Raw genomic sequence first — 25,058 nt, 5'->3', positions numbered from 1 at the left:
AATTGCTGACAAGCCCCCACGCGATGCCATCACCACTGGGGGCGCCGAGGTCCCTGGACCACCCTTGATAACCTCTGGTCCAGATTCTGTGCTCCCTGAAAGCAGCGATGGCATCCATCTTGTTCACCTGGTTCAGTAGGAGGCACCCAATCCGTGTTAAGTGAGGGAATTAAATGCCCCTTCTGTGGATCCCTCCGGGCTTAGGAATGGGGCGGTCAGGGTCAAAGACAGGCTGTCCCCTGATTTGCTGTTGCCCCTAAGCTCACCAGCAGCCCTCCCATCCTCATGGCAGCCTCAGAGTTTTGGGTGGCCAAGCAGCCATCAAGAACTCTCTGCGTTGTTCCCCCTCGAACCATTCCCAGCCCGTAGGTCTCATCCTACACATTGATTGTTGGAAAACTTTTAACAACTTTAACAACTTGGTTCGTGCCCTCGTCTCCGTGGGTGGAGTTTAGGCAGAATTTGAGGCAGAGGGACCCGTGACACAAGTGATTTAATGTGTAACGTCTCTCTTGGATCCATTTATGCGGCCCCTGGGTGAAGCCAGTCCTCCCTCTCCGCTCTCCAGGGCCAGGGGAGATGGGGTGGGGACCTGGCACAGGGCTTTGGAGGGATGGAATTAGTTAAGTCTCAGTCCAGGCGGGATGAACGCTGGTGGCCACATCCCACGGAGCTCACACGTCTTCTAGTTCGAGGCCCAGCACCCAGGCCGCGCACACAGAGCCTTCTTTCTTCGTCGAGGAAGAGTGCCCCTTTCACAGCCTGCCACAGGCAAGGGAAATGGAAAATCCCGGAGCATCCCGAGCCCCTCTCAATTTCCAAGGGCACTTCGCCTCTCCCAAGTTCAGGGACAGGATAGGGCATTTGCATGTGGGCTGGGTCCTGTGGCCAAGCAGCAAGTTCTGTGGCTGGAGGGCTGCGGGCACCACCGGCCGTGTCTGCCCTGGAGGGGAGAGGTCCCCGCATGCCGACCGCCCAGCCTTGACCGTGTCGTAGTCAGAAAACAGCTCCGGAGCCCCTCCTGGCCCTCCTGGGCCATAGCCCCAAGCAGAGTAGCAGAAGCGATGGCTTTTCTGAGAAGCTGCTGATCTCAACCCTGCTGGCTGTACATTCCTGGATGATGAGGGAGGGATTCCAGTGTTTACTTTGAACAATGTTTTCCTGTGTCTGAACCGACTGGGTGTTAAATTCTTCCAGATTTCTGGCTCCGTGTTGCAAGTCCAACGGGACAGAAACAGGTTTACGGCAGTTGGCAGGGCAGCAGAAGCGGGGTCGGTCTGGGCACCTTCTGCGTCTAGAATTTCCACTCGGTGGATGGAAAAACTGTGGGCTCGGCGCCTGGGAGGGGGGTTTGCTGTGGTCCCAGCTCAGAGCCTCGCACATTTCCCACCCGAGAGGGCAAAATTAGCTTGTCTTTTTTTTTTGAAACAGAGCAAGGAGTGAGAACAAGCTGAGTTTTGAAGGTCAGGCCTTGCAGTGTTTTCCCCGTTAGTATAAACCCAGAAGTTGTGCTCATAAGGAATTCATTTGGTGGGATATTGGGAAACCGGAGTGAATTCCGGTTCCTGGGGCCTGCAGTGTGAGGAGGTTTCAGGGACACGCAGGAGGTCAGGGCTGGACGGGGGACGGGAGACCCAAATCCTTACTTTTACACAGGGGGAAACTGAGGCACGGAGAGCCCCCCCCCCCCCCCCCCCCCCGCCCAGTGACATGAGGGTTAGGATGTTGAGTTGGAAGGAACTGTCCCCGACGGAGCTGGATGGATCTCTGCAGGGGTTGGGGGACTGTGGCAACTTGGAGCTATTGCTAATCCTTTTTGCCCAGGAGGATGACCACGTGGGGCCACAGGAGGAGGCATTCTTCATTATGTGTTCATAAATCAATGGCTTTAACGACAGAGAACTTCAGGAAACCAAGTTCAAAGATAAGGGCGCTCTTGACTTGCACCGTGCACATGAGCAGTGTCTCCATTCTCAAGTTCTCAGATGTGCGCGATGCAGGGGGTGTCTCCCACGGGACCCCCCAAGGACTTGCTCTCTGGAGAGTTCTCGGGGAAGCTCCAGCCTCTGGGCAGGTGCCTGTCAGCCTATTTAATTGGAGCAGCCCAAGTCCCAGGAGGGCATGGGGCGGAGGGTGGCCTGGACACTCACATCATTTACAAAAAAATTTTTTTTAATGTTTATATTTATTTTTGAGACAAGAGGGAGACAGAGCATGAGCAGGGGAGGGGCAGAGAGAGAGAGAGACTTCTGCTGTATCAAAATGGCCTCATCAAAATTGGCTTTTAGAGGATGGCCTTAATTCTGTGGTGTTTTGTAGCCATAAATTCTTTACCATATGCGTTCCCTTCTTCCAGCAGAAATTGCTTCTAGTAGAGATGGGAGTGGGATTGAGGCGGCGAAATCACTCCCACTGCTGGAAGGATAGGATGTTCTCTCCCGTCTCCGTCTCTGGGGTTTCCTTAACATGTCTGGTAAGGACCCTGTATCAGTTATCTCTTGCTGCGTAACAAAGTACCCCAAGACTCAGTTGCTTAAAACAAACGTCTGTTATCTCGCAGATTCTGTGGGTCAAGAATCCGAGTGTGGCGCGGCCATGTGCCTCCATGTCAAGGTCTCTTCATGAGGGTGCAGTCGTGGCTTAGGCTGGGGCTGTGGTCCCCTCTGGAGGCTTAACTAGGGGGCGGGGGAGGATACACTTCCAAGCTCACCCACATGGCTGTTGGCAAAATTAAGATTCTCACAGGCTGTTGAACTAAGGGCCTCACTTCCTTGTTTGTTGTTGACCACAAGTCTTCTCCAGAGAGCGGCTCACAACATGGCGGCCGGCTTCCCTCGGAATGAATGACTGGGAGAACAAGAGGGAGAGGGAGCATACTCGAGATGGAAGGCACAGTTTTTTGTAAACTAGTCTCACAAGTGACGTCACACCATTTTACCGCGTTGGGAGGGAGTCGCGTTGGTAGCTTATACTCAAAGTGAGGATGTGAATACCAGGAGGTGGGATCGTTGGGGGCCATCTTGGAGGCTGCCTACCACAGGCCTTTGGGCCGGGCTGCTTTTGAGTCTGTTCAACCTGTGGGCCGTGACCCCTCAGCAGTTCTGATACGCCAGTGGCTGTGAGGGGCAGAGGGAAAGGAACTCTGTGGTCCCCCCTACTTCTCTTCGGGGGTGGGTCCCTTCACTGGCATAGCCTTCTGAAGACCTCTCAGGGGCAAATGATTCTAAATTTCTAAACTAGGTACACTTACCCTCCACTCTCCCATCCCGTCCCACCTTCCTTCTAAGGGAAGAGCCCAAGGCAGCCCTCTCTCCGAGGTCTTTGTCACTTCCGAGTAAAGCTCCACGACAGGGCAGCTTTCCCCAGAGTTCACCTGGTGCTCACCTTGGGCGCCAATGTTAGTCAGTATTCTTGTCACCGAAATGAGCCCCGGTCACAAACCAGAGAGTGAAAGCTCTGCCATTCGTTTAGGAGTTCATGGTCTTCAACACAAAAGCAGAATGTTATAAATATCTTCATGGGTCACGGAATACTCGCGTCTCAGTTAATCGGATTGTCCTCGCGTCCTCACATGAGGCAGGATGTTTCTCCTCCTGGATATGAGGAAACTGAGGTTCAGATAGATTAAGTAACTCGCTCGAGATTGGACAGAAAGAAATGAAGCTGGGGTTTCGAACCCTTTCTCCTGACTCCAGTTCTGTGCTCCGCCCCGCATCCCTTTTAAAGTTGTTTGCAGCCCCGAGTCCCCAGATTCTTCCCAGTAGGAATCTGGCGAGACTTCTCGGCCCTGTTTTGCTCCTTAGGTCATTCTAGATCAGGGCTGCAGTGACCTGAGAAGAGAAATAGAAGCTGGGCTGTTGGGGCCTGGAAAGTGGGGTAGGGTGGGTGAGACGTGGGCTCGGCAGTAGGGCAGCAGTTGTGTGGGGGGCGAGGGGGTACCCTGAGCCCAACCTCTGCCCTCTCACTGCGCCAATCTCTTCCCCGATCTTCAAGTTATTGTCCCATTTTTGATGAGACACATTTGGCCCGTGTCTCCAGCCGGAAAGCCGGACCACCTTGTTTTGGCATTTGTGAGAGCTGTCACAGTCCTGCGTTCGTGGTGATGATAACGATCCCCCCCCCCGCCCGCCCCGCAGTGGGGTTCTTACCACGTGCCTGGGCCCTGTGCCTGATGCTTTGTGGGAATTATCGCATGACCAGCATCCTCGGGGCCATCCAAGGATAAGTTCTTGGTATTGCCTCTATTTTATAGATGGGCGCACAGGGATCAGGAAGCGAGCCTATCTTATTTCTGGTCACACAGCCAAGGAGCAGCCGGCCTGTCCTGAGCTCGTGTTCGTCGTTCCACGCCTTGCTCTGCTGCAAACAACTGTCCAACACGCAGCTTCGCCTTTTTTAAGAGCTTTGGCCGATTCTCTCATCAGTTGCCCTCTTGAGATGTTGAAACACACCATGAGATCACAGGAACACAGCAAGAACAGCCAGGAGAGAGTTGGTTTTCCTGCAGGGATTGCACGAGGGTGCCTCTCGAAGGCTAGGCCTTCGCCGGGCAGAGGACGTCCATGCAATGCCCTCCATGAGGGCCTGTTCCCGGAGTTTCAAAGCATTCGAAGCCTCCCTCCCGCGTGCCAAGGCCTCCTTGTTTCATTGGGCCTCTGACTCCACAAAAACTCCCTTTGTCAGAACTTCAAAATTTCCTGGCATGTTCCCCACACATATTTTCGATGTGGATGGCTGTGATGTTTCACTATGCATTTACTTGTGTCTATTTGTGCCTAGAAAGATTCGTTTGAAGCTAGCAGCTAAATATTTCTCCCCAATTTCTTTTTTCTTTAGGTTTATTTATTTTTGAGAGAGAGAGAGAGAGAGAGCGCGTGCTCACGCACAAGTGGGGGAAAGGCAGAGAGGGTGGGGGACCCAGGACCCGAAGCAGTCTCCAGGCTCTGTGCTGCGATGTGGGGCTCGAACCCACGAATGGTGAGATCATGACCTGACCTGAAGTCGGATGCTTCACCGACCGAGCCACCCAGGCGCCCCTATCTTTCTCCCCAATTTCAAGAGGCTCCCCGCCCCCGCCCCACCGCCCCCCGCTTCCTCCTTGACCTCTGGGAGGTTGGCTATTTTCTCTTTCAGCTGGAGGGAACAGTATTCTATATATTCCGTTGTTTGCTTCCCCCTCCCCCAAACTATCTATGTTAGTTACACTATCTTATGTTTTACAAGTTGACCTCTCTCATTCCTTCCCCCCAACCCCTCCAGAAACCTAGTTAAATGAACTGCACCAGGGACTTGTAAGAGCTTCCAGATGGGAGAAGGGAGGACCAGAAGAGATCAGAACAAGGTAAGCAGGTGTGGCCTTAGGTCTTGACCGTGGTCTGTCCTCAAAGTAGGCGACGTGAGGGCCAGGAGTTGCTTGGAAGTCAAAGATCTTCCTTCGGAGCTTTAAGAAACACAATTTAGGAAGGGAGAGAGAGCGGTACCAGCTCGGTAGCATGCAGTGGGGATACGTGACCCTGACTGGTGAGGCGTGTGTGAGCCCATGTGCAGGGCTGGCCACCCGCCAAGGGAAGAGTCCCTGGAGCAGCCGTGGAAGGAGAGATAAAGGGACCTGTGGGGGGGAGGGGCGTGCATCTAGTTTGTGATCATTGTGACGGAGGAAAACGTCTCACGTCCAGCAACTCACATCCACTTCTGGGCACGCGAAGTGTCTCATTTAACCTTCATCAGAATCCTACAAGGGAAGCGAGTCATTCCCATTTTACAGATGGGAAAGACTTCAGGCTCAGAGAGAGACGGGAAGTGATTTGCCCGCACTTAGAAGCAGTGAGCGAAGGTGCCAGGAATTGAACCCAGCTCTTGCCAGGAGCCGTTATCCGTGTGTCGTATTTATTAGGGTGATGCCCCGCTTTCGCCGATGAATCTTCTTATTTTTTTTCCCCAAGGTTTTTATTTATTTTGACAGAGACAGAGGGGGTGCGAGCAGGGGGAGGGCAGAGAGAGAGGGAGAATCCCAAGCAGGCCCCGCGCTGTCAGCACAGAGATTGTTTGAGATTTTCGCACTGGGCAGTGTGGTACAGGGTGATGGCTTTCTCTGAGATGGAAAAGACCAGAGAGGAAGACTTCCGGGGCAAGGTGGAGAGCTCTGTTTGAACCCTGAAAAGTTTGAGGTCTTGTTAAGATATGCAAATGATGACAAAGATTGCGGCTGGATATGTAAGTTTGGTCTCTGGGGACTGGCCACAAGATTTGGCAAATAGATGAGCTTTGAGGCAACAGAACTCAGCGGTGCCATCTTGGGGACATGCAGGGATTAAAAAAAAAGAAAGAAGGGAGCCCAGAAATCATCTGTGTGGGGACTGAAAAGGAGCGATGGCACCACGGGTCTGAGTGGCGTTAAGTCTGTTTGGAAGCCAAGTTGGAAGATGTTTCAGGAACACGAAGGGGGTCAGCTATTAGCCATGACCACTTTTGGAAGGTAATGAGGGAGAAGCTTGGGCTGCAGGGGAGAGGTGTTTTGTTGACAAGAGTCAAAAGGGAAGTGGGAGGGAAGGCAGCACGTATGTGTCATTCATGAGATGTTAAGAAACCACTGTTGACGATAAGGGTGATGGTACAAAGGGAAACCAGTGTTCCAGAAACTGAGGTTGTCAGTGGCTGAGGACAGAGGCTGGCAGCAGCCAGGTGGGAAGGGGGTATAGTCTGATAGGATGAGCTTCAAAGGAGAGGGAGGAACATGGTCTGAGAATGGCGGTGGGGATTAAGGCGGATGAACACCCACCTCCGGGTCCAGAAACCTGCGGGTCACGAGGGGAGAAACAGCCCTCCATTGAGAGGAGAGAGGGTCTATCCTTTAGTGGTGATTTGACAACGCATTCTTGGCAGGAAGTCCCAGGGATGTATAGGGGTGGGGGTTTCTCCAAATTTTGGAGAAGTTGGTTTCTCCAAATTTTGGGTTCTGATCCTCAGCTTTTCGGATTTTGAACACAATTTTATCCATTCACTCAAGGCTCCAAATAAATCCCACACCTTTTGCTCCCTGGCAGTCCTCTTCCCGTGGTGCGGTGGATGCCATTTGTAATCGGGTCATGTTTTTCCTTCTTCCAAGAGCACAGGGGAAGGGTAGGGTCTCTCCTTGGGAGGGTTAGGAAAGGCTTCTCTGAATGGTTGAGTTGTGCTCTGGGTTTTGGGGGACATGCGGCCCATTAGAAGTGGGAAGTGAGGAGAAGGACTCAGGACATGCCCATGAGAAGGACCCGCGCCCAGGGCTCGAGTGCGCAGGGGGACAGTCATGGTGACAGGAGCTCAGATTGGAAGGCATTTCTGGGACTAGATTGGGGGGGGGTGCATTTTGTCTCTAGGAAATAGGTAGCAAATAGGCTTGGAACAGAAGCGTGACCTTCCCGAGACCGGGACCTTCTCGGTTTTTCTCTGATTACAATGTCATGCCTGGCGTAGCGCTGGAACAAGCACTCAGTAAATATTTGTTGAATGGATGAATGGATATATTGATCAATGATGCTTCTTGCAGCCGCCGAACGGAGGATGAGCCGGAGGGAAAGAGAATAGAGGCGGCAGGACGTATTTGGAGAACAGAGCCTGAATTTGGGGTGTGAGAGGGAAGGAGGAGTTGAGTTTCTACCTTGAGGGCACGCGATTTGACAGCTTCCTGATGGCTCAGGGACCTTATCAAGAACATGTATGGTTTCTACTGGGAGTGATAATGCCCGGGATGGCCTCGTTACAGCCGGGGGCTGGAGTGGGGAGTTGGAACCGGTGACCCGTTCACTAAATGGCTCATGCCCATTGTGCTTTTCTAGAAAACCGGTTGGCTCTTTGAGGTTCTTTGGTTCCTTCAGCTGTCACCCAGAGTCCTGACAATTGGCTGGAATAGTCTGTCCCTCCTCGTTTGGAGGTTGGGTGACATTCGTTGAGAGGCTTTCACTTGAGTCCTACGCCTTGAACTCTAGGCCCCATACCTTGAAAGTTTAGAGCACTTGTCATTGATCTCATTGCTATCTCCTTGCTAGCATACGTAGTCTTTTTTAATTTAAAAAAATGTTTATTTATTTTGAGAGAGGGAGAGAGCGAAAACACATGCCTGCGAGTGGGGGAGGAGCAGGGAGAGAAGGAGAGAGAGAATCCCCCAGTAGGTTCCTTGCTGTCAGTGCAGAGCCCAATGCGGGGCTCGAACTCACAGACCGTGAGATCACGGCCTGAGCCGAAGTCGGTCGCTCAACCGACTGAGCCACCCAGGTGCCCCTAGTTCTCCACTTTAAAGGACAGTGTCATCACTTATAGTGGCTAAAATTGGAAACATCTTAAAATCCCCAGATGCAGGCATGATTTTTTAAAATGTTTATTTATTTTTGAGAGAGAGTGAGGGTGTGAGAGGGGGTGGGGCAGAGAGAGAGGGGGACACAGACTCTGAAGCTGTCTCCAGGCTCTGAGCGGTCAGCGCAGGGCCCAATGTGGGTCTCGAACCCACAAGCCATGAGAGACCACAAACCTGGGCTGAAGCTGGGTGCTCAACCGACTGAGCCACCCAGGCGCCCCAGATTCTGATGGATTGTTAGGCGGCCTCTAACTAACTATGAGGAATCTCTAAGAACATGAGAAAATACAATCAGATGTTTGGGCAAAAATGATGGGTTCAGAAGGATACGTACATTTTGCGGCCACAATCACATAAGCCAGGAAGGAGAGCACAAAGATAAATGTTGTGTGATGGTAATGGGATTATGAGATTCAAAAAATAACCCTTTCCAAACTTTCTATAATGCGGATACGCAATTTCTGTTACGAGACCACGTGGGAATAAATACAGCAAAATGCCACTGGCCGTCATCGACATGACTCATGCCTAGAATTGCTTTTCTAGGAAAGCTGATGATTTTTTTTCTGGTTCCTCCCCACAATCTGCTAGTGCAGGAGGGGGCTGGCCACGGTGCGGGAAGGAATTTGGGACTCCGCTAATCGGATAGAGCTGTCTTGGCACGGCGGCGGAATTAACCTCCTTCACCCCACCGGCCACAGCTCCCCCCAGACGTTTGAGAGCTTTGCTTTCATCGTGGTCGGGAGTTCTCTGTGACCCAAGAGTTGGGTGCAATGCGTGATGGATGGATTTGTTTACCTTCTGGTGGGAACGAGGATAACGGTGTCCTCCTGACGACACGCGGGCGATAGGCTGACGGAATAACTGAATCCTACGGAAGGCAGCTACCTTCGTGCTTTGCTTTGAGGCCAAGCCTCAAATACAAGTCCCCTTCTTCAAGACAAACGCCGGCCTGGATTCCTAGTGCGTTGAGCATTTTAAAAGGGGGTGGCCTGGCCCATTGATTGAGGCCAGTCCTGGGAAATCCCTGCCTGTTTCCACTATGAGTTTGCTGGGTTCACAATGACCCCATTGTTCCGGGGAAGCAGGACTTCCTTCTTCTGATTGATTGAACATTGTGGGGCCACACATTGTCATAGTCCCGCTGCTCACGAACTGGCGGTCTGGCAGAGAGAGGGTCTCCGAGCACAAAATGCTGAGGGCCTTCCTTATCTGGTTTCCTGAATGTGAAGTTATAAGACTGTTTCTCGCTGCCTGTTTTTCCACATCTTTCCTACCTGTCTAGCCTATCCATTTACAAGCGTCCCCCAAACGTCCACGGAAGGGAAAGGTTGAAAAGCTCTCTCCTCTGGTGTTGCCTGTTTGGTTTGTTCTGGAAGTTTCGTTTTGAAATTTGGAACTTGATCTCCAGATAATAGGATCCCACGTGCTTTGTGCCTAATGGGTCTTCATGTGACATCATCTTAAAAGGGAATTTTAATATTTATGGTTGGCTATTCCTTGGGTAAATATGAAATTCAAATCCGTAGTTCTACCGGAATGACGTCACAAGGCCCAACGCCCAACGCTTCTTCCGGTAGTGAATTTGTAAAGCGGTCGTTTAGCCAGCTCAACACTGTAGTTCGTATGCAGAAGACGTACCGTTTGGAAACAGGCTTTAAGATTTGCATACTGGGGGCGCCTGGGTGGCTCAGTCGGTTAAGCGCCCGACTCCGGCTGAGGACGTGATCTCACGGTCCGTGGGTTTGAGCCCCGCGTCGGGCTCTGTGCTGATGGCTCAGAGCTCATTCTGTGTCTCCCTCTCAATCGGCCCCTTCCGGGCTCACGCTGTCTCTCTCTGTCTCTCAAAAACAAACAAATGTAAAAAAAAAAAAAAAAAAAAAAAAAAGATTTGACTACTGGAAGAAGAATGTGGGCCCTGATCACATCAGTCAACATTTGAAAACACTAGAGGCTGGCATTTGAACCATGCCCATGATTTCCCTTGTCTTTCAAGACTCACCATAAACCTCTTCTCTTCTTGAATCTTGTTTCTTGACCTCCCTCCCCACCCGGCTGAGTTAGGAAGCTTGTGCTCTGTCTACTTCAAGGGGCCGTGAGTTCCTTGAACCAAAGCTGTGCCTCGTTCTGTTTTGTGTCTCCAGTACCCAGCACAATACTCAGTACACGGAGCTGCTCAGTAATCATCTGCAGAGCGGCTGCTGTGCCTTGTGTTGGCCTATGTACAGGGAACTTCTCTGCTTTATTTTTCTTGACGATAAAGACAACGTGGATTATTCTTGTTTGATTTGTTATTGGCCTTGGCAGAAAACAAATCTGCCTTGTGAGCCTTTGACCTTGAGAAGGGTAGATCCCAAAGCAAGAGGCGAATGTGGAGAATCTGCCAGATGTTTGGGGTGAGCACAGAACTAACTCACAGGCATTACAAGTCTCGTGTTTGGAACTCAATGTTGAAGGCATGTGTGAGTGAATGAATGGGTAGTCTATGGCCGTAGGTACTTGAACTTTGTTGCCACTCTGCGTCTCTCAAGGCACACACGTGACTGTAAGAGGAAATAGGTAGCGTACAGAAGCGTTTTCGAGAAGCAGTGTACCCCCCTCCCACCTACCATAAACGATGAATCAGGAATGCCAGGTCTGTGTTAGAAGATGGGCATTTCTTTTCTTTTTTTTAATTTTTAAAAGATGTTTATTTATTTTTGAAGGAGAGAGAGAGAGAGAGAGAGAGAGCGTGAGCATGGGAGGGGCAGAGAGAGAGAGAGGGAGAGAGAGAATCCGAAGCAGGTGCCAGGCTCGGGGGCTGTCAGCACAGAGCCCGATGCGGGGCTCGAACTCATGAACCGCGAGATCACGACCTGAGCCGAAGTCGGACATAGCTAACGACTATGCCATCCACTGTGTGCAACTTAATAGGGTATAGTAATAGGCTCGTTTCCCTTCTCTTTAGAGTGGAGTGTGTGTGTTTGGGGAGGGGCAGGGATGGGGGGGGAAGGTGGCCAGCATATCGTTGCATAAGGAGATGGGGAGACCAGCTTGCTTCTCCCCACCCTCGCTCTCCTCTGGCTTAACAGTTCTGGGATTTCCCACACTCCCGGCCTCAGTGTTCCTAAAGACACATCAAACCTGTATGTTGTAGGTGCCCCCCTCGAGCCCATCAGGGAGAGGTGAGGCTATGGCAAGAGTTTCTGTAGCGTCCACAGGGAGGCAGGGTAGAGAGGTGGAGAGAGTCATGATGAGGCAGGGCTCCTGGGAAGCTCGTTGGGTGTGCACTGTATTTCCCTGGCACACAGGGGGTCAGAGTATGCACTTGACCTGTAAGGTTGGGGGGGGGTGTTTTATGTGTCTCCTGGGAGGGCCACTTGGGACACACTGCACTGGGAACATTTCTGCTGATCTTAGAGGTAAACCTTCCAAGATGCTAACAGCCTAAGTGGCAGCTTCCTCTTCAGCCAAAAGAAATGAAGAGTAGCCAGAAGGCAGAAAAGGAAACAGAGGGCAGGGGTGGATAGGCAAGATTGAGGGGGATAACGCGCAGAGGTGAAACAAAACTCTGCATCCGCTTCCCGTTTGGGAAATTGTTCTCCTTCTGGGGCCAGACCAGACTCTGGGGTGTGGGAAGACAAGACGCCTGCAGACTGGAGCAGGGGAGAGAGGAAAGGGGCTCAACAAAGGAAAATAGGGCTAGTTCCCAACGGAGTGCAAGGCTCTCACATTGGCTTGTTCTGCTCCGTATGGACACTTTTGGGGGACCAAGCCTCTGAGGCCGATTTCAGAGGACGTGAGTCATTGAAGACCCGGCTATCCCTTGAGCAAGTTCACCCTTCCATTCTCTTATGTTATCACTGTCTATGGTGCTCCGGGTTCCAAAAGAAGGCTGGGGAAGGACGTTGCTTTGGAATCCACGCTGATGTTCTCCTGGTAACTAGTTCTAGGACATTCTCTACCCAATGGGTGGATGGATCCTTCCCTGGCCAAATGAGGTTAGGGGGTACTGCCTAACAATTCCCCCTTTTGGAGGGTGACAGAGCGAGGCAACATATTTAGAGGCTCTGAGAAGTGCTGTACTAAAGGTATTTGTTTAACAGCTCATTTTCCAAACTTCCCTGGCCGAGGGCAGGCTTGCTGTATTTATATTGCATAACAACATAGACCGTGTGAATGGTGTCCCTGGATTAAATAATCTATGTGGGTTTACAGGGTGACCCTTGGCACGGACCTCCCCTGTCCCCTTTTTAAAAGAAAAAAAATTTTTAATGTTTAGTTTTGAGAGAGAGGAAGACAGAGCGAGAGCAGGGGAGGGGCAGAGAGAGAGAGGGAGACACAGAATCCGAAGCAGGCTCCAGGCTCCGAGCTGTCAGCACAGAGCCTGACGCGGGGCTCGAACTCACAGACCGTGAGATCAGGACCCGAGCTAAAGTCGGACGCTCAATCGACTGAGCCACCCAGGCGTTTCCCCCCCTCTTTTAAGTAAGTAACATCGGTTAACATCTTGAGAGATTCTTGCTTTCTGTGGGACACAGTTTAGGGAACACTGGATTATGATAACGTTTTGATCATCGTGAGTGTGCGAATGGCTTCGCCTCCACAGCATTAGCGGGCTAGAAAGTCTGAGCGGAGTTGGCTTGTATCAATGCGCGTATCTCTCAGTCCTGCCTGGGATCCACAAAATCCCTTTGGAAGATGGTTTCCTGAGGTAAGGATGCAGCTTGTGGCCGCAGACAGAGGGTGAGATTAGCTTTGCGTGAGATTACCACCCGCAGCCACGGTTTTCTTAGCTCAGTACTTTAAGGCTCTGGCTGTCCTTTGATCGAAGGAAACTCTCGTATTGGCAGGTGGTAATGGAAATGTACTAGGGTCCTTTTAAATGTTTAAAGGCCACTGACATTCGGTACTATATATATATATGGATCCATATCTATTCAAGAGTGCATCAATGAAAATATGTCTTAAAACAACGAAAGGGCTGAATGATGCCCCTGATCTGTTTCCTAATAAGGCTAAGTTTCCTAAGTGGCTAATACCCTCTAAATCTTCAGTGTTTTTTTGACTTGGTCTCTAAGAATGGTGGTTCCCAAACCTTGCAGTACCTTAGAACCAAGCTTTCGAATTCTGATGGTCGTATTGCGTCTCATTCCGACTAAATCCCAATGCTGCCAGGCATAGGACTTTTTTTTTTTTTTTTTTAATGTTTATTTCTCTTTGAGAGAGAAAGACAGAGCCTGAGTGGGGAAGGGGCAGAGAGAGAGAGAGAGAGGGAGGCACAGAATCTGAAACCGGCTCCAGGCTCTGAGCTGTCAGCAGAGAGAGCCTGACGCGGGGCTCGGACTCGGACACGGCGAGATCGTGACCTGAGCTGAAGTCGGTCGCCCAACCGACTGAGCCACCCAGGTGCCTCCTGGCAAATGAATTTGTAAAAGAGCCCCGGTAATTCCAATGTGCAGCAAAGGTGGAGGACTGATGACTTGGAAACCCTTTAAGCTGCAGACGGCTTATTATAACATCCATACCTCCGTAAGAGAGATAGGACAGGAATTCACATTCATCTCCTAAGTTGAGATAATGGAGGTCCTAAGACCATGTCAAGGAACGTGACCAGGGTCACAGATTTGTGTCTGATTCCAGGCAAGTGTCTGGAGGCCCTTCAGGCAAGGCTGGCCGAGGCCAGCATATCAGGCGAGATTCTGGAAATGGTAGGACAAGAGATTGGGTTCGGGTGGGAGGAGATGGGCTTGAAAACCCAGTGGACTGAACACAGGCCTTTGTGCCTAGAGGAGAAACAAGAAAAACACTTGAATGTTATGCCTCCTGCCCCCCCCATCAATGCTGTTTCTGTCTGCAGCCTGCTGGTTTGCATTTCGTTTATAGGGAGACAAAATGGAACCTTTGTGCCAGAGTCGAAAGAGATCGTAAAAGCCCACAGCTTGTCTTCAGACTTAATGTCAACTATGTGTATGTGTCTCTTTTATTTTCAGACAAACAAGTCCTCACCATGAGTTCTGAGGCCGTCTCAAACACTCCCTGCCTTGGGCTCGTAGCATCCTGGTTCTTGCATCAGCACTAACAGTTCTGTAGACAAGGGGATAAGTCAAGAAATCTCTTTCCTTGGAGGGGAACAGGCATGGGCCGGGTGATCGCTGGGGCGACACCCTCCACATTACTGGGGACTTGGGATGGGTGACCCACAGTTCTGAGATCCATGGTGGGTCTTAGAAGGAGAGATGAGCTGCTCCAACGTTCTTTTTTTTTGTCGTTTATTATTACACAAAGCCGTAGGTTAGCGGTCTATGTGAACGAGTTGTTTCTTCTGTGACCTCAGAAAAAAGATACTGTGACTTCTCCTAACAATGTGCCGTCATGGGGATGGCTGGGTGGCTCAGTCGTTTGAGTCCGACTCTTGATTTCGGCTCGGGTGGTGATCTCATGGTTGTGAGATCGAGCGCTGTGTCAGGCTCTGCACGGACAGCAGGGGCCCTGCTTGGGATTCTCTGTCTCTCTCTCTCTCTCTCTTCCCCTCCCCCCACCCCCTCAATAAATAAATAAATAAATGCGTACAGATGCATATACAATTAAATGTCACTTACTCTTAGGTAGTTTTCACTTTTCTTGTTGCTATGGAGAATATAGTTTCATATTTTGAGCTTTGTATATGAAGGGAAGCGATTTTTAATTTCTGTAATAAACAATACTTTATTCTCGGGGTTTTTAAAAAGTTGTGTCATCTACAAACGATGATATCTGTCTTTTCTTACAGGTAGGCACGCTTCTAATTTCTTTTTTGGGCGTTAGGCTAACAGCTACCATTTATATTTATTTATTTATTTATTACATTTTTTAAAATTTGTTTTTGAGGGACAGAGAGAGACAGAACACAAGTCGGGGAGAGGCAGAGAGAGAGAGGGAGACGCAAAATCCGAAGCAGGCTCCAGGCTGTCCTCACAGAGCCCAATGCGGGGCTCGAACTCCTGAGCCGCGAGATCATGACCTGAGCCAAAGTCGGACGCTTCACCGACTGAGCCACTCGGGCACCCCAACAGCTACGACTTCTAGAACAATGTTAAACAAAAGCGACAAATGGGACAACACAAGAATGCCCTGTACTGTGAAATGTGGTATTGGCTATTGGGCAGATTTTCAACAATCGTATCGAGAAAACATTGCTCTTGTGGTAAGAGTGTTTTTAAACATCAATAGTGGCTGTTGAAAGGACGTGGCTTTTAAAACACATTAATGGGGGCACCTGGGTGGCTCAGTGGGTTGAGCATCCGACTCTTGATTTTGGTCATGATCTCAGTTTGTGAGACTGAGCCCTGAGTTGGACTCTGCACTGACTGCAGGGCACCTGCTTGGGATTCTCTCCCTCCCTCTCTCTCTGCCCCTCCTCTGCTCTCTCTCTCTCTCTCTCAAAATAAGTAAGACAAACTTAAAGAATGTGTTGTCATGAAAGATCGCCACTAAGACAGAACAGTGGGGCCTCTGTAAAGCCTGGATCTGAGCCGATTTGACAGAAAGTAGCTTTTTTTTTTTTTTTTTTTTAGAGTATGAATAAATGTCTAGAATGCGATCCTTTGTTAGGTGTGTAATAATAAAATGCTGACATTGGGAATAACTTACTTTAGAACTATAGTGGGATTTAAGGTTGCCCCCATCAATAACGCATTTACTTGCATACCACAATGGTTCCTTGGCTAGGAGAATAAAGGGGGCGGAAAACCTGGAGATTTGCTTCTCTCAGGGGAGCGTTTCACACACAGCAGGGCAGCCCCTACAGATGTTGCAGCTGAAAGAAAGATATAGAACCATTAGTCCGTCTAAAGCAGCTTTACTCAGTGTGTGGTCCTCAGACCAGCACTGTCCCCTGGGATCTTCTTGGCAAATGCAAATTCTCAGGTCCCCAAAGCAGACCTACTGAACCAGAATCATAGGGTGCCCCTCCACCCCCACCCCGACGCTGTGTTTTAACAAGCTCTCCCGGCAGTGTTAGCCTTCACTGAGGTTTGAGAAGCCCTGCTCTAGGCTGATGGTTCCCATAGTGTGGTCGCCTGACCGCTGGCACGAGCATCACCCGAAATCTTGTTCAAAAGCCTCTGAGACTTTTCCCACAGCAGAAATGCTCCATGGCGTTTCAGACGTTCAAGTTCAGATGTTCAAGGACCCCAGAGATGCACAGCCCTGAGTGTACCAAATAACGAATTCTTGGATAAAAATTCTCCGATGCGCATGTTTCCAGTCTTAGCACTAACTAGAAGGGAACTACCAAGCTCTCCTGGACCTGTTTCCTGTCACTAGGTAGTTAACGATAAAACCTTGCAAACCGTCAGCATCTCCTGCCCCGCCTCTGGTTTAGGACGCTGGTTGTCGAATCTGGAGCTCCGGAGGGGGGCTCAACACTGTGTTCTTTTCTTTTCTTTTTAAAAAAAATTTTAACGTTTACTTTGGAGACAGCGACAGAGTGTGAGCGGAGGAGGGGCAGACACGGAATCCGAAGCAGGCTCCGGGCTCTGAGCTGTCAGCACAGAGCCTGACGCGGGGCTCGAACTCACGAATTGTGAGATCGTGGCCTGAGCCGAAGTCGGACGCTCCACTGACTGAGCCACCCAGGTGCCCCTCAACACTTGTGTCCCAACAAGCCCTTCATACAGAAGCAGCCGTCTTCCAGTTCGAGAACCACTAGACCACAGGTCCCATCAAACTACCCACACGCGTGGCCTCATAGAGCATTGAGACTTCTCTATTTCAGCCTCTACTTGGGGCACCTGCGTCTTGACTCTGGGCTGTAGCCCATGTCTGCCCCTCCCTCTCCTCCGTGCTGGCTGAGAAGCATAGCCAGGAGGTGGAAATTTGGCCCAGCAACAGCACAATGGGACTCTGGTAACAAAGGTGACATCTACTGGGACTTCCCGAGCTGAGCTCCCCTGCCCTCTCCCCCGCTCCATGGGAGACCTGTCCTCTTCTTGAAGATCGCCCTGTGGTAACCCTGGCTAACAAGTGTGTTTTCCCGAAGGTATCTGGGCCTTGAATGTGAAGAAGAACTCTTTAATGATGGAGGTGATCGAAGCAAGAAAGGCGAAGAGAGACAAAGGTAGGGCTTGGGGCTTAGCAACGGGAGCTCCTGCTGCAGGGCTGGTCGAAGCTTCCAGACCTGGGGAGGGAAGGCAAAGGGGTGGGGCTCCGGGTGGCGGCTCCTGTTATACGCATAGAGAGAGTATAGCCGCGGAGGACTGTGGTTCATCATGACCTTCGCCTCTGCCAGATACAAGCAAATGCCTCCGCCTGCAAGGTCGTTGCATTCTTTAATAAATATATTTTATTTTGAAGCAATCTCCGTACCCCCAACACGGAGCGCAAACTCACGACCTCGAGCCCAAGGCTAGCATGCTCTATTGACTGAGCCAGCCAGGTGGCCCGAGACCTTTGCATTTTGCATTTGCTTTGAGGGCACAGAAATGAGCCCTCGAGTCTATACTTGGAAGCTTGGGTGTGCGTGTTTTGTATTGTTTTGTTTTGTTTTTGGCGAAAGGTGATGTTGCACATCTTGCCTTCCTTGGGCCGAATAATACACAGTTCTTGCAGGGAAATGAAACCTTCCACAATCCGTTCTTTATTGACAGAGCTGCTCCTAAACGAGCTCCAGCTCAGGAAACGTCCGCCAGGCAGCCTGGGAATAACTGTCCAATCTGCATTTTCTCTGGTTATCCCCACGGCTAGTGTTTTTTGTTTTTTGTTTTTTTTCACCGAATTTAGGTTGGACACGGCGAGACCAACCTTTTAACTTCCTTGCCTTCCCCAACCCCCAAAGGAACGGGCTGTTTGGTACACTAATGAACAGACTTTCTAGTAAAGCCTCCCTAACCCCAAATGCTTGAAACCTCTGGCCAGCGCTATAGTGAAAAGCTTGAGGATTTTTGATCCCCTTAGATTTGAGTTCAATGCCCCCCATTTGCTAGTTGTGCAAGCTAATCCGCTTCAGTAAAATCTTTGCATAACCTATTTCTTGTAACCCGCAAGAAGGCTCTATGAGATCTAATCTTGCTCGGCCCACGATTTGACCCAGGAGGCAGCTACGGTTTAGAAGGGCTACCGGGCTTGCTCAAGGTTCACGGTGATCTCGCAGGTAGAGAAGGAGTTTGGACTCAACCGGTCTAATTGCACAGCCCGTGTGTCTCAGGGCTGACCTGTCGCGTGAACCTGTTCCAAGCCCTTCAAACGTATCGTTTTGGCTAATCCTTACAATTGCCTTCCGGTAACCAATTTTATCGGTGAAAAAAACATTAGACGGTCAGAGTGCGCACAATTTGACGTTCTTCGAAGGTCTGAGGCTGAGCCTGCCAGCCTCCCAAGGTCCCCACCTTTTACCACCATGCTGTTCTTCAGCTGGTAGACACTCTGGAATGTCACTCTGTCTCCCGTCTTTGGATTCGCTCTTATCCCCGCTGAATACAAGGGGTGTAAGGGCCGTTAGGCATGATGGGGGAAACGTTCAAAACGTGGTTCCAAGACCCTCCGATTCGTTGAAGAACTGGACGGTGGTACCCGAGTGCCTCTAAATCACCCGTGTTTCTCTTTGCTGGTAGAACTCACAGAGAACATCGGGCTTCCCCTGAGTCTGCTTGAAAAGCACAGCCCGTGGCCAGCCTATGTCACCTACACGTCCCCGATGGTGAAAAAACTCATTGAGAAAAGCAAAGCCAGGGACCTGGGTTCTATGCAAGCACTTGAAGAAAGCCAGCGGGCCTCAAAGCAGAGCCAACCTTCCGGCATCGCGCAGCTGAAAAGGAGAAAGTCATCTAAGTCCTCCGGAGACGCGATGTCCAAGGACGGGAGGTCAGAGACCATGTTATCGGTATGGAGCACGTATTCGGTGACGAGCCTGGGGCCCGCCGTCATGCCCGAACCGATACGCTTTGATACGGAGTCCAGAGAAAACCCCACTGCAAACTATAACAAGATCATCTTCTCTCGAAAACCTATGATGAGGATCCTTCCATACAGCTCACTTCTAGCCAACAAGGAGACACATTCGAATATTTAGCAGGGAATCCCTGCAACCACCCACCGCCCTCCCTTCCCAAGACGGTACAGCAACGAAGCTCCATTTGTCACCAATTTTACTACGTCCTCTGAATGTGAACTTGCCCCTGCTTGTGCAGAGGTTGGCCAGAGGCAAACCGGATCAGAATGTGGGCCGCGGGTGGGGGGTGGGGGAACCCTCTCCAGCGTCACCATCTGGTAGGGATGGGAAGTGCCATGTTCTAGTTCCTGCCGTAGACGCTTAGAACCTGACTGAGGGTGAATCAGTCCTGGTCTAGGCAGGAGACAGAAATCACCCCGGTTGTGATGCCAGCGATAATGTAATGTGAAGAATTACTAACCAGGTGGCTGAAAAAGGCAGGGGGGAGGCCACACAGGTATTAGGGGCGGTAGCACCTGTAGGAAGCAGTTTTCACAAGGCTGCACAAGGGAAGATATCGGACTTGTTAAAGTTAGGCACTTGGAGAAGGGGTGCGCGGGCTGAATCTCAGATTTCTGAGATGCGGGGGACAGGGGTGCTCCTCAGCAGGTTCCCGGGGTCTCTGAGCTTGGAGAAAAGTTCCTGCGGGGCCGGTACCTCTGAATCTGAGGAGGAGAAGGTCTCTGGCTGAGGCGGGCTCCGTGGTTGCTGAGAAAACCAAAACGCCGGAGTCCAATGCTTCTGGAAGGGATTGACCCTGCCTGAGTGAACAAGAAGCACTCTGAGTGGAAACAGGGACAGGAAGCCAATAGAGGTAAACAGGAAGAAGACCCGGAGAGAGCTTCTCCCTCCTTTTCCAGCTTCGTGCCCCCTCTCCCCAGTCCCCCCGATGGGCAGAGCCTATCAGAGAAGAGAGCAGGCGGGCGGTCTGCAGAATCCCAACCCCAGCCTCTCCCAGCAAGGTATAAAAGGACAGACTCGAGGCCAAGAGAATGTTAGCTTCAAAACTAGCATGGCGGGGTTCTGAGTGATTCCACCTTGCTGCACCTGGCCCCCGAACTTGGCATTGGGATTTTTTTCCTCGGAGGGCTTACAAAGTGGCCGTGGGGACGTGAGTGTCCCCTGTTGAACCATGGAGGAGTTTTCTCTCCCGTATTTCTCCAAGGCTTGCCTTGTGGAGTCGAGCTGGCAGGGGAGAAATTCCTGGCCGGACCTTCAGCTGTCATTTGTCAGACCACACTTAAAATTGGTCCCCCCCCCCCCCCACCCGTGCTTTGAGCAGTTCCCAAGAGGCCCCAGGGCAACTGATGTTAAACTGAGTCTCGAAGCAGTCAGGCCTTGTCTTTAGATTCAAGGGGGATCTTGTCAAGAGAGGGAGACCTAGCTGATCTTACCTTTGGGGTTTGTCTATTGAGCAGGGCTCCACTGATCGCTCGTCTCTTCTTTGACCTCTGTAGTCATATCTGTGAAGCAATGAACACCCACCTCGCTTCCCTCAGCAGAGGCGTAGAGGATGTGATGTGCAAGTCGCTATGAGGGCTATTCGAAGAAGCTGGATTTGCCATCCACGTGGCCACTCTCTGCATACACGAATCGTGCAGAAACGTCGGCACTCACCTCTGGCTGCTGTGAGTAGTCTTGGGAGAGCTTCACAAGTGAGGAGCTCCGGACCGATTCCTGGGGTATCCGACCTTGGCCAGAACCAACTCTTGCACAAATATAGGTGGTTTCCAGCTATGGTTTCCAGCTGAATGACTGCATTTTGTATCCGCGGATCATTTATAGACGTGGAGGCAGGTGATACATTTCTCCAACGAGACTTACTATTTCCTCTATCCTTTGACGGGAATTTGTAGCCAGAACATATCTGGAGTGTCTTTGGGAGCATATTTACCTATCCTGGGGGCACCAGGGATGTCTCTCGGGTCCTCGTGAACGAAGCTAGTCCCACCAAATGTCTAACATGGAACGTGAGAGTTGATGGAGATTTGGGATTATTTCTTCCAATCCCTTTGAGGGCCGAGCGGTTACGGTTTGGGACAAAGCTTTCTAGGTCTTTAACACTTTTTACAAACGTGTCTGTATGCTCTCTAAATTAAAATGGTTTTCTTTCTTTTTTAGACAGATAACATCGTTCACATGAAGGTAATTCTCAGCCCGTTGTAACAACACAAGCACGAGCGGAAGGACAGTGACACCTTGGGTCGTCATGAAAATTGCTTGTGTCTGTGACTACAGCCCAGACACGCTGCCCCAACCCCCCAGCCCGAGGCAATTGTAAGAAAACACAGGTCTAATTCTTTTTTGAAGCGGGTGGTCTGTGTTCAGGCCCAAGCCGGGGTTCACGGGCCCAGCCACCGTGGGGGTTTGACCGGCTAGGACCACGTTTGGGACTGAGGAGGCTTCAGGGAAGAAGCCGTGTTCGGACGAGACCAGCTGGACCCAGCAGTGAAGCCTTGGTCACTGGGGGAGGGGGAAGGGGATCCTGAATGATCTGTGGAGTCTGTTGTTTAGATTTGCTCTTTAGTCCAGACCTCCCTGCACGCGATGGAGGTGGAGGCCCATGAATCGCACCGTTAAAAGGCTCTTTTGCTAAAACCCGAGAAAGCCCCAGAATATGCACGAAAAGGGGGAGGAGAGCTTCTGGATTTCACAGCACACCAGCACGCAGGGTCCTGGGTCTGGCAGGGGTCGGCGGATTGCTTGGTGGGAAAGCTTTGTGCGTAAAAACTTAGAGAGAGAGCAGGCGTGAAGCCCTTCTGGTGTTGGGGGCGGGGGCCATGGAAGGAAATGGGGATTCTTCCTAGTGTAACCTCATCAGCCTGTTCAAGCTGGAGGGGTCTGGGCCATCTCCAGTTCCTCCAAGCATGTTGAACTTCCGTCGCCGGGAGGGAACTAGTTCTCTCTGATATTTCCCAGACCACAGCCTCTTCCAGTTTATCTCCTCAGCATCTGGAATGTTCCGTTTGGCAGGGGAGCGGCTTCTCTCGGTCTCCCTGCTGTAGTAGGTTTAGGAAACACCCGACTGTGTATTTTGTTGGCCCTTCCGGGTTGCTCTGTCACCAAGGCCTCGTTCTGACACATACCGGGGAGCTGTTTTTGAACAAAAATCTTGGGCTCCCGCACACCGCGATGGTATGTATCCATTCGCAAGTTCTATCGTTGCTGTTTCAACGGTTTAACCTGGGCTGCTTTTCGTTTTCACTCTGGCGGGTCCGTACGGGCCTCAAAGGGTCCCACGTTCTTCAGTGTCTCAGCCGGGGCCCCAGAGCACGTCTTGAAGATCAGGCTGCTTGCCAGATGAGATGCCCTGAAGGAGGTGACTGCAGAAACCCGCTATGCAGGTACACGCAAGCCAGATGTGTGGGGGTAGTTTGGGAGCTGTCTGCCTGGGATAGGAGGCCTGGAATTATGGACCTCAAGAATCAGGGACCTTAGTAGCAGTGCATGGGACTAACACAGCACGAACCGTTTTCTTTTCTCGACCCGAGGTCCTTATGCGGGAGACAACGACTTTCACGGTGGTCCCCTTGGCCATTCTGTTAGGACAGGGAGAACAAAACGGGTACCCTGAGGTAGGGCTTTTGACCCGTGGGCTTTGCTAAGGGTCCTCGGAGGAAGCCGACAAGTTCCCCGGAGCAGGGAATCCGGCACGGGAGTCCCCATCAGGGACTGACGGTGCGAGAGAACACCGCAAGCGGGCATCCCGGGCCTGTGACTTCGCCCCACCGGCGACAGAGGCGGTGAAAAGATCCCCAAAGTGCTTTTGGTGAGGTGTGTGTGTGCGTGCAAATGTGTGCATCTAGACCATGTGGCTCTCTTCAGCCTTGGCTGAGTCATTCGCTCCTAGAGGCTCTTTGGTATCCCCACCCTTCTCGAGTGACCGCACATTTTCAGAGCCCGTGCTTCATCGGGGCCAGATAAGAGAGGACCGAACGAGAGATCGGAGGCGGGGAGTGCACGGGGACGGGGGATCTCGGGGGATCTGCTGTGATCCGATGCGCTCAGAGCCCGACTGAAGCTCAGGCCTGGGTTTATGTTCATCCAGTAATCAGGAAACCTTTTCTCTGCCTCCTTCACCACTCCTCCCCCATCCCAACCTCTTACCGGGGACCCCGAGCCTCAGCCAGCTACCGAGGTCACACGACAGTGTCCCAAACCTGTCGGGTAATGGCTGGGCCAGGCCTGTTCCTGGACGGAGCGTGTATGTGAGTTTTCTCTGGGGCTTTGCTGATAGGCGGCATGCAGGAACACCTCAATTTTAGGTGGAACCCATGCTACCCCATGCTCTGTGCCTTGATCCTGACCATGACCCGATTTGCATACGGCACAGGGCAGAATAAACAGTGGCACGAAAAAGATATTGGAGGACTTGGGATCGAGACCCCTATCTCTCCTTCCGGGCTCTGTATCCCAGGGGAAATAAAAATTGCTATTGCCCCCCTCCCGCCCCCCCCCCCCAGGCCCCTCTAGGAAGAGCTTCCGGCTGGGGGGACCCAGCTCGTCTCACATCAACTCACTTCCTTCCTAGAGCCTGCTTGGGATTCTCTCTCTCCCTCTCTCTCTGCCCCTCCCGGCTCGTGAGCATGCTCTCTTTCTCTTGCAAAATAAATAAACTTTAAAAATTATGTAAAAAGAGGGGCGCCTGGGTGGCTCAGTTGGTTAAGCGTCCGACTTCGGCTCGGGTCACGATCTCACGGTCCGTGAGTTCGAGCCCCGCGTCGGGCTCTGGGCTGACGGCTCAGAGCCTGGAGCCTGTTTCAGATTCTGTGTCTCCCTCTCTCTGACCCTCCCCCGTTCATGCTCTGTCTCTCTCTGTCTCAAAAATAAATCAAACATTTTAAAAAATTAAAAAAAAATTATGTAAAAAGATAAAGTTCTTTCTAGTCCCGATAGCATGGTTCACACTGAGGCTCCCGATGTGTTCTCTCCGGTGTCATGGAAAAAGGATTACGGCAAGAGGCAGGATTAATATCAGGACAGCTGCTCATAAAAAAAAAAAAAAAAAAAAAGAAAGAAAAAAAAAGTGAGGTCATGGCAAATTTGGGGCCAAGCTGAAATTTTTTTAGTGGCCTGGTGAGTTTCTCGAACTTTGCAGATCTGCCTTTAGTTTACGCTTGGCCCCGACTTTTGTGTTTGTTTTTGTCGCACCATGGAGCCGTCCTCTAGCTCGGGTGTGCTTTGGGTTAGGGCCTCTCCCTCGCGACCCCTTATAGCAGCACGGGGCAGTGTCCACATTTGCACACTGCTCGTTCTATGACACTCCCTGCCTGCCCGCCTTTCTGTCCTGGAGGCCTGGGCTGGGCAGCTTCAAAGGAGACCTTGGGGCCCCCTTGCTGTCCCCACCAGACCTCGGGCAGGCCTCCGGCATTGGCCCCCGGCCCGCTGAGCCCGAATGCAACTTCCCCAGGTCTCCAGAGCAAAAAGATGAATTCTGCCTTTCTGCTTCTTGTCCCTGACAGACGGCCCTGCTTCCCACCAGCGTTTCCAGGCATGTGTAGGCCCCTTTGTGGAGTTGGGACAAAGGGTGCATTTGGAGCTGGGGAGAAAGCCGTGTGCGGTCTCATGGTTCCCCCTGTTCGACATTGGCCTTCCTCTATCTCCTTCCTCCATCTGTCGCACCCGCGGAGCACCTCCCCCTCTCCACCTCTTCCTCCCTCTTTCTTCCCTTCCTTTTGACCTCGTTATCTATTTAATAGTTTGTTGTCATTTCAAAGTCAGATGAGGCTTGTTTGCAGTGGTTCGGACTCCCGGAGGTGTGAGTGCCCAAGATGACCT

The 25,058-nt window shown here is 51.3% G+C and overlaps 1 protein-coding gene across 2 annotated transcripts in view; it reads left to right on the top strand.

Annotated features, from left to right (window-relative positions):
• The window catches only part of CDRT4 (CMT1A duplicated region transcript 4), a 33,064-nt gene extending 13,047 nt beyond the window's left edge, over positions 1–20,017 (top strand). For both annotated transcript variants that reach the window (XM_053212179.1, XM_015081166.3), the window contains 2 exons: positions 17,334–17,411; positions 18,904–20,017. In XM_053212179.1, the coding sequence (XP_053068154.1) occupies positions 17,334–17,411; positions 18,904–19,361 (536 nt within the window). In that variant the 3' untranslated portion in view covers positions 19,362–20,017. The remainder of the gene's footprint in view (positions 1–17,333; positions 17,412–18,903) is intronic.
• Positions 20,018–25,058: the final 5,041 nt, after the last annotated feature.

This window comes from Acinonyx jubatus, chromosome E1 (genome assembly GCF_027475565.1).
Source record: "Acinonyx jubatus isolate Ajub_Pintada_27869175 chromosome E1, VMU_Ajub_asm_v1.0, whole genome shotgun sequence".
Taxonomy (NCBI): domain Eukaryota; kingdom Metazoa; phylum Chordata; class Mammalia; order Carnivora; family Felidae; genus Acinonyx; species Acinonyx jubatus.
The sequence above is the reverse complement of the archived record's forward strand: the minus strand, read 5'-3'. Positions and strand labels throughout refer to the sequence as shown.